This window comes from Benincasa hispida, unplaced genomic scaffold (assembly GCF_009727055.1).
Source record: "Benincasa hispida cultivar B227 unplaced genomic scaffold, ASM972705v1 Contig502, whole genome shotgun sequence".
Taxonomy (NCBI): domain Eukaryota; kingdom Viridiplantae; phylum Streptophyta; class Magnoliopsida; order Cucurbitales; family Cucurbitaceae; genus Benincasa; species Benincasa hispida.
The window spans coordinates 39,882-49,583 of NW_024064884.1; the positions used below are offsets into that span (position 1 = coordinate 39,882).

Consider the following 9,702-nt stretch of genomic DNA (forward strand, 5'->3'; position numbering starts at 1 on the left):
AGGACCACTCCTTATCAAGATGTTTATACTAGACCCTCTCCCCCTCTGATTTGAGGTGTAGAGTAAGTTTGAATTTCTTTAGTATAAGATATGCTTGAGGACAAGCATTATTCTAAATTTGGGGGTGTGATAACTCGTAGAAATACAAGTTATTGTAGCCTTTTACTTAGAATAATGAAGTTAGATAAGCAAAGTATGTGTTGATAATACTAGGGATTCATTCTTAAAAATATACTTGCACTGAAGTACATTTAAAATCCTTGTTGACCGCATATCATGAGTTAATCTGCACCAAAGAAGTGCTATATTTTGCAGTTGATCGCAGGAATTGTCCACATGTGCCGAACTCGCACCCGATGAAGAGACGGTCGATCGGGATCTCTGACATAATCCCAATGGATATTCTACCAAAACTCGGAACATTGACCATAATAGCAGCGTTGACATTCTCACCTACCTAGTCAGGGATTGCGACTAACCAAAGCGGGATGCCCAAAGCAATCAGTGGATGGCTCTATAAATAGAGCCTTGACGCCAATGTCAAGGGATCCGGATTTTTGTCTTAGTCAAAATTCAATGATCACAAGCAAAAGCATAATCGAGAATTTCTCTGAGAGAGCTTCACTTCCAAAAATCACCTTCGACTTACCACCGGAATTTCGCCAAAGCAAGAGTTTGAGAAGGCTTTTCCACTTCATACTACCATTTTGTCATCAGCAACCTTGACACTACATCTGTTTGATGCAAGAGATTGCTGAAAACTGACCTTCCATCATTTTCTTTTTTATCTTTACTATTGTATTGCATTGTGACTTTAAGAGATTACTCAATTTGTAAACAACAATTCTATTTCTATCTAGATATCATCATGACTACTTTCATTATCTCCTCTATCTTTACCATCACTTTTTCATTTACCATGAGTAACTAATCTCCACGAGGTAAGGGGGAAGTTGAATGTTATGAGCTAAATTGAATCTGTAAGGGTTAATCATGTTTGCTTAGTGTATGATTATATAAATGTTTGCTTATGATCACTCAGTGAATCAAGTAGCTATAACCAACTGCCCAAGAGGGTAAGTAGTTGCGGATCTCACTAAGCAAAATAAGAAGTATTTCTAGAGATAGAAACAACCTTATGCTCAACGCAACATCATTCATGCATCGTAGAGATATGACAAATGTGGCTGGCCACTGAGAGGTGTGTGATGAACGGATGTTGCAAGCCTGGATTACCTTTGAAGCTAAACTTAGGAACTAAGCGTCGACTTCCCTCCAACCCTGCTTTCTCCATACATTTTTAACACAAGTTAAAGCTGCTGCTTCTCTAAGTATTCTCAGAATTAGACTCAAAGTACTCATTGCCCAATTAGCTAATTTCACTGCATACTTATTAATCACATGCTTTTTGACTTTACTGAAATTACTTAAGTTCTCGCTGCATACGCATTACTTTCCAAACATTCTTAGTTACAAATCCCTAAGTTCAACCTCGACTCACACTAGTTTGTTTATACTTGGCAAACTATAAGAAAACTTATGATAAGTGCATATTTAGCTACAACTCGGCGCATAGTTAGTTCACATAGAAATTCCAGCACAGTTTATGTTAACCGCATTAAACGCAATAGCTTACAAACGGGCTCTTCCACCAAAGGTGGATTCACAACGTGTTTCATATTTCTCAACTTAAGAAGAAACTGGGGCAAGCTCATCAGATTTAGCACCACCCACCGACCTTAACTGAGGAGTTCGAGTTATAAGTAATCCCTGAAATGGTTTTAGGCGTGCGTTGGAACGGTGAATTAGCAGCCAATCAATGGTTTGTCAAATGGAAGGGCCTTCCCGAGAATGAAGTAACATGNGGGCAAGCTCATCAGATTTAGCACCACCCACCGACCTTAACTGAGGAGTTCGAGTTATAAATAATCCTTGAAATGGTTTTAGGCGTGCGTTGGAACGGTGAATTAGCAGCCAATCAATGGTTTGTCAAATGGAAGGGCCTTCCCGAGAATGAAGTAACATGGGAGTCGGTCTACTTAATGAACCAACAATTTCCTCACTTCCACTCTGAGACAAGGCGCATTTCAAGAGGGCAGTATTGTTGAAATCCCAATTCTCTACACATATAAAAGGAGGGGCAAGAAAGGAACTACATAAAAGACAATAGCTGCAAAGTACGTGGAAGAGGAGGAAAACCGTTGAGGGACCACAAAAGTTGTTATAAAAGGACAGCTTGAGTTTTAGTGTAGGCCAGGGTTTATTTTGGTAAAAAGTTGAGAGTAGCTTTTTTAGAGGAGAGGACCACCAACTCTCTCGAATGTGCTGGTTTGCTATCTTTTATTTCCTCGATATTTTCCTTTTATTGTTGTTCATTTGCTATTCAGCTAGTGTGCTCTGTGTTTAGCATTGTAATACAGACTTTAAGTCCTCTTCTCTATTGATAACAGTCTATAAGAGCCCTGTTACTCTGTTTTCTTGCATATATTGTTGGGTTTACTAAGTGCAGGGTAAGAGAAACCTAACAGAATCCTTTTTGAATTATACCTCAACTAATTCTTTAACCCTTCCCCTCCCCATTAGTTCTTAAAAAGAGATTTTAATTCCTTGTAGCTCTATCACATTACACGTTTCCAAAGAAAAGCAGAGACAATAACAGTCTTTATCAAATTAGAATATGCTCATATTTTGTGGTATTTTAACAAAATCACGTCACACCTTGGGTGTTAACCATAAAAGGAATCACAGAGTAGAAAATAAATCTAATCCTTTATCTTTCTCTCTGGATAGGTAACAGAAAATATCATTGATATCCAAACCTTGAAACTACAATCTTCAATAGTGTCATATGGTTCAGCAGTACAAAGTGGGTTTTCTTACTGAATTATTTTGCCAATTTGCTTGAACTCCACTCCTGGTGCGCAAATGGATATTGCTTTATCTAAGCACTCTTTAGTCACCTAAAGCGTATTGGAGAAAAAAAATAACAAACAAATAAATAAATGGTCAAAATTTGTTCTGGCGGGAGTGCAAAAAAGAAATATTCTCTCTCAAGTGCAAATAAGCAACAATAAGGGCATCATTGTAGTGAAATTATCTAATGATGTTAACGGGATTTTTTAACATTGGAAACCTAAAAAAATCAAAGAGCCTGAGAATGGCACCATTGAGGCCAGAAGATTTAGCCTCTTGTTCAAAAGACAATAAAACCTTATAAACAAAGCCCAAAGAGGCTTATCCCCCACCCAATGATCCTCCCCAAAATAAACCTTCGAGCCTTTCCCAACTAACCAATGGATAAACTGAGGAAAAAAAGAAGAAACACAGAGGAAATAGCTTTTCATAGGTTTTTCTTGATCCACCACTTGCACCAAACTCAAAAGATGTGGGTCATATCTACTCATATCACCCTAATCTACAACGTATTAAGCTCCATGAAGCACCACAACCACTTTGCCGAGAATGCCTCATTATGTAGTCTTAGGCTCTCGATACCTAGACCTACTAAATCCACGGACTTCAACACCATCTCTCACTTGACCAATTTAACATAACATAAATAATTTTAACATAGTTATACTTGTGCTCAATACTCAAATGGTGGGCATCTAGCTAGCTAAACTTAAACTTTCATATTAAATTAAATTAGTGAACGTAGTAATGCACAATACTCAAATGATGGGCATCTAGCTAGCTAAATTTAACTCTTCGTATTAAATTAAATTAGTGAGCATAATAATGCACAATACTTAAATGATGGGCATCTAGCTGGCTAAACCTAAACTTGTCATATTATATCAAATTAGTGAAGTTCTTATTTGATGCTCTTAGTCACGTGACACGACTTCTGTTTTTTCCCCCCTTAATGCACACAAATGTTTGGACCAACTTATCCCAACTCAACTATTCTTATGAAACAACACTCAAGCCTACAATACTTGATTATCATTCATATGGTTTTAATAGTGTAACACAACTGCCCATCAGATGGAACTCATAATACAAAGGAATTTGCTCAAAGGGTGTTGCTGAAGAGAACTACTCTTAAATCACCAATTGACCTAAAAGCTTAAGCTAATGGATGAAGGTAAATTTAATACTATATCATCTAACATTCTCCCTCATTTGTATGCTTGAATTATGTAGAAGACCCAACAAGTGAAAATCAATATTAAATGGGGAGAAAATAACATTGCAGGGGCTTTGATTCCTTCATATGGTTTTCTACAAGGACCTATCCTCCAAGAATTTACGCCCAACAAAAATATAAAGTTCTAGATAAAAAACAGCTTCCTTTAGATGTGGGTGTTATATATATATATATATATGTTCTAGATAGGTCCTAGTAAGAAAACCAATTTTCTTTGAAAATATTAACAAAAATTATATAATAAGTATTCTTACGTGTTAAAAGACATCAGACAACATGGCTATGTTACAAAATCAATGAAATGTGTTTCTCATAAAAAAAAAAAAAAAAAACAAAACAGAAAAAAAAAAGAACAAAAAAACAAAAGCAAAAAGCTACCCATTTAACAAAAGAAGAAAGGAAAAAAGCTACCCGGACAAGTTTTTTGCTTTCGTCATCAACATCTCCAAAATCAGAAAAGTTGCTGAAGTATCACCATGGTACCCCTAACAGATTATAATTGCAAGATAGCAATAAATAGCTTTAATACTTACAAATTTTATTTCTGAATAAACAGAAAAGGGAAAAAAAAAAAAAGATTAAATGCTTTGATTACTTTCCCAGACCTTTCTAGATGAGGTTGACATATGAATGTCTATCTAATATGTGAATAATAAAGTGTACGAATAACAGTTATGAGACATTTTTACAATGGCCACCCATTAAACTAACATTATAATCATATTGAGCTATTGATTCATCAAATTAGCATTTGAAATCCAGCAGTAACGGTTATTTATTTAGATGCCTCAAGCCCTACATATGACCCACAATACTTCCAAGAATGAAAACCAGAAAAGATAAGAGACTAATTCATGGCTAATGATATATGTTGGAGTTATTCATTTAATGTGTTTCTAAACATTGGCCCAGGACACAAATTTTAACGCTTTATATAAGAACCTTTTTATTAGGCTCATATGTATAGATAGTTTCTTATATAGCTCTATTCCTTTTAAGACTTTATTTCCTTTTTTTTTTCCTGCCCTTTTTTTCTCAGCCCACTATGATTACAGTTTTTCATAACAATGTGTCCAAGCTAGTTTACAAGCACCTCGGCTAATCTCATGAACAAGTGTCTAATCTACGAATGTCAAACAGCTCATAGAATTTTAACGTCCTAGGTATATAGCCACCATCGAGTTTGAATCACATTTTTGTGGTCACTTTGGAGTGTATAAATTGGGTTGTAGTCCGTTTACTTTGTAAGAAAAAAAAATATTCACACCACACTATACATGGTAATGAAATTACAAATTACCAATTGAATCTCACAAAATTCTAAAGATGGCATGTATGATGTATGGAAGGTAATGAGTTGTTGTCACCTTCTTTGGCCCATTTAAACTTAGCCATTTGCTTCCACCTAATAGTCACTTTTAATCACCTCTTCAAACTCAAGTTTCAGAGACAACATTTCCTCCCTCAGCTCAAAACTAAGGGAATCAACCTCTTCCAGTTTATCCAGCATGTTAATGCTAGTTAAACACCTGTTTTTTGATCTTCAAGTCTCTAGAAACTTCACAATTCGAAATTGATGAAAAATAAGAGTAGGGAAAGAAAAATAGCACACCAAGATTTTACGTGGAAAACCCTAATTAGGGAGAAAAACCACGGGATAAAGGAATTCTTATTAGAAAATTGATACAAAGAAATAAACAGACCACCAGCTTAAATAGAGAAAAGGGAAATCCTAGGATACAATAAAAAAGACAAAAATGCCCCTAGAGTGTAAAACCCTAATTTCAACACTCCCCCTCAAGTTGGGACGTAGATGTCAATAAGACCCAACTTACTCACACATGCGTCAAACAACTTACTTTTGTTAGGACATCTACAATCTGTTGATTGGAAGGAATATAAGGAACACAAATGTTGCCACTATCAAGTCTTTCCTTGATAAAATGCCGATCAATCTCTACATGCTTTGTTCTGTCATGTTGAACAGGGTTATTTGCTATGCTTATGGCTGCTTTATTATCACAATAGAGTTTCATTGGACCGGTATGCTCTTGATCAAGGTCTTCCAAAACTTTTTCAAGCCAAATCTCTTTACAGATTCCCAGACTCATGGCCCTGTATTCTGCCTTGGCACTACTTCTGGCAACGACACCTTGCTATTTGCTTCTCCATGTAACAAGGTTGCCCCACACAAAGGTACAATACCCTGATGTTGATTTTTTGTCTACTACAGATCCTGCCCAATCAGCATCGGTGTAAGCTTCGATGCATCGCCTTTTAGTTTTCCTAAACATCAAACCTTTCCCTGGAGAGGTTTTCAGATATCTCAAAATGCGCTTTACTGCCCTCATGTGTTCTTCATATGGAGACTGCATGAACTGACTTACCATACTTACTGCATAAGAGATGTCGGGTCTAGTATGAGAGAGAGATATTAATTTCCCAACAAGTCGCTGATATCTTTCTTTGCTCACTGAAACACCTTTACTCATATTACTTAACTTTGCATTTGCTTCTATAGGGGTATCAACTGGTTTGCAACCCGTCATACCTGTTTCCTTAAGCAAGTCCAGAATATACTTCCGTTGGGAAACTGAAATTCCTTCTTTCGATCGAGCTACTTCTATTTCAAGGAAGTATCTTAGTTTTCCAAGGTCCTTGATTTCGAATTCCTCAACCATCTTTGCCTTCAATTGGTCAATCTCTGAGGTATCATTGCCTGAAATAACAATGTCATCAACATAAACAATCAAAACTGCAATTTTCCCAGATACTGACCTTTTAGTAAATAGAGTATGATCAGAATGACCCTGTTTATATCCTTGCGACTTTACAAATATAGTAAACCTGCCAAACCAAGCACTTGGTGACTGTTTTAGCCCAGATAAGGACTTTCTTAATCTGCAAACTCGTTGATTAAACTGTTTCTCGAATCCTGGGGGATGACTCATATAGACTTCTTCCTCCAATTCTCCGTTAAGAAAGGCATTCTTCAATCAAGCTGGTAAAGGGGCCAATCTTTATTAACTGCAACATAAAGGAGGACCCGAACTGTGTTTAGCTTTGCAACCGGCGAAAAAGTTTCGGAATAATCAACCCCAAAAGTCTGAGTAAAACCCCTGGCAACTAATCTGGTTTTGTATCTGTCAACTGTTCCATCGGGCCTATATTTTATTGTGAACACCCATTTACATCCGACTGCTTTATGACCACTTGGAAGATTGACTTGATCCCACGAATGATTTTTCTCGAGAGCTCTCATTTCTTCCATAACTGCGGCTTTCCATTCAGGACTTTCCAACGTTGTGTGTATACTGTTTGGTATCACCACAGTGTCTAGGTTTGTAGTGAGGGCCTTGAACTCAGGAGACAAATTACTATAGGACAAGTAACTCTGCAACGGATATTTAGTACATGATCTAGTACCTTTCCTTAGGGCAATCGAAAGATCAAGAGATTCATCTTTGTCTTTACTTTCTTCTGACATACTGCACTCACCCTCCGGTTCTGTTATTTTCCCACTTTCAACAATTTTTTCAGCGGGAATAAGAGATGCTTCTTTTCAAGGTTCTACCATGTTCTCAAGAGTTACACAATCATTTGTCTCTGCACCATCATCGACCTCAATCACATCTTTGCTATCATTATCTTCCCTGCTTTTGCTCTCAACATTTTCAACACAAGCATCAGTTTTATCATATTTATTATCATGATCAGGGATAGGACTACTAGTACCTGGAACTGAACTCTGTTCAGACTCATGAACTGGAGCCGGAGAGATAACAGGCTTCCTTCCTGAGATTCTTCCTATAGTATGTGATCCAAGGGACTTGTTTGGTTGGGAGGATAAGTGCATTGGTGCTGATACTGACATCAAGGATGGGTTTAGGTTCAGGTAAGGCAAAAGACTGGGACCCCAATTAGTTTCTTCACTAGAATGCTCCCCTTAAGAGAACCATTGGGAAAGAATGGATGATCTTCAAAGAATGACACATCCATAGAGACAAAGTATTTTCTGGAAGGGGGGATGATAACACTTGTACCCACGCTGATGTAGAGGGTACCCTACAAAAATGCATTTTTGTGCTCGAGGGGTAAACTTGGTACGGTTAGATCCATGTGTGGACGAACATCACACAGCCAAAGACACGAAAGGGTACATCATAAAGAAGTCTAGAGTTTGGGTAAGACTCTTTGAAGAAATCTAAGGGGGTTTGGAATTTTAGGACCCGGGATGGCATGCGGTTTATTAGATGGGCTGCTGTCAAGATAGCTGTCATACAATAAAAGGTTTTTCCAAACCTGAGGTCCATGACTTCCAATCAAAATCGATTTCTCAACAAAAGAATACCTCTCCTTCCAACATTCGCTCGTTAGGGATCACCAATCCTGGGATTTGTATGGTCACAGTGGTCAAGTGTAACTCAAATTTACGATCCCTTGCGTGAACGACCCTTATGAGATTGGGAACCAAAGCAAAAGTAATTATCACCATTCAACTTTTCTCCATAATAAAGCTAGAGTAGAAAGAGCTTGCCGTATTAGCTCAGCAGAAACACTAAAATTATGAGGGGTTAAGTAGGGAACGAAGTTACCGAGTTTTCAGATATGGTTTAGATCTGGTTGGATCTTGGATGATCAGGGGCTGGGGGGCTTTTTTTTTGGTTGGACCCAGTTTTCCCCAAAATAGTAGCATAAGCATAACAGCTTGAATATCTATCTTTTCGTTCTGTCGTTCTTAATCTACGCAACTGCAATAGGCAACTGGTAACTTTGATCTTGGATTATATTTTCCTTCATCCTCGGTGGTTAATGAGAAGAATCTCCCCTCCAAACCTTATCCATGATCGGCGGAAAACTGCCCCATTCTCGGTTGCTCAAAACTCAAGGCTGGAAAAACCAACACTTCTTCCATCTGTCTTTTGGTGAGCAGGACAGTGGCTGAGGAATGAGGACGCCATCTAGAGGAAGAAGAAGACCGGGCGGCAACAAGCAACAAAACGGAACTGCTGACGGGATCGATCTGGACTGGTCCAGCGCTGGCATCACAGATTTTGGACCGGTCTAGCGCTGGCCATCGTTAGATCGGGCTGCTGGCAATAGTCCGTTTGACTGTGTCTGTGAGAGCGACCGGATAGATCTTTGCCTTTGTTCGGCGGTCACTGTCGTTCTTTCGTCTGAGCGCGACCGAACCAGATGGGTAGCCACCGCGGTCGTGTCCGTCTGGTTGCTGGTCTGGCGTGCTCGGTAGAGGAGCTGATATCCATGTCGATGGACGCAATAGAATCGCGGTGGTGATGCAGGTATGGCACGTGATCATGAGTCAGTTTCACCAGAGGTAATAGGTAGGGGAGAAGAGATTATGGATGAGTACCTTGTCAACAGTCCTTCATGTTATTCGAATGAATAATGCTTGGTAGGCGTCACTAGTCCTGGAGGTTATGGTTTGGGTCTCCTCGTTTGGTATTTTCCTCAAATGGTGGCAGTGGTTTTGTCTCCATGCTCTGATACTATGAATGAAAAAATGAGTAAGGGAAAGAATAAAATAGCAC

At 38.3% G+C, this 9,702-nt stretch overlaps 1 protein-coding gene across 1 annotated transcript in view; it reads right to left on the reverse strand.

The window, feature by feature from the left end:
- The window catches only part of LOC120069554 (methionine aminopeptidase 1D, chloroplastic/mitochondrial), a 40,992-nt gene that overhangs the window by 22,064 nt on the left and 9,226 nt on the right, over window positions 1–9,702 (reverse strand). The window contains 3 exon segments of the mRNA XM_039021340.1: window positions 2,881–2,960; window positions 4,562–4,597; window positions 4,600–4,635. Of these exon segments, the coding sequence (XP_038877268.1) occupies window positions 2,881–2,960; window positions 4,562–4,597; window positions 4,600–4,635 (152 nt within the window).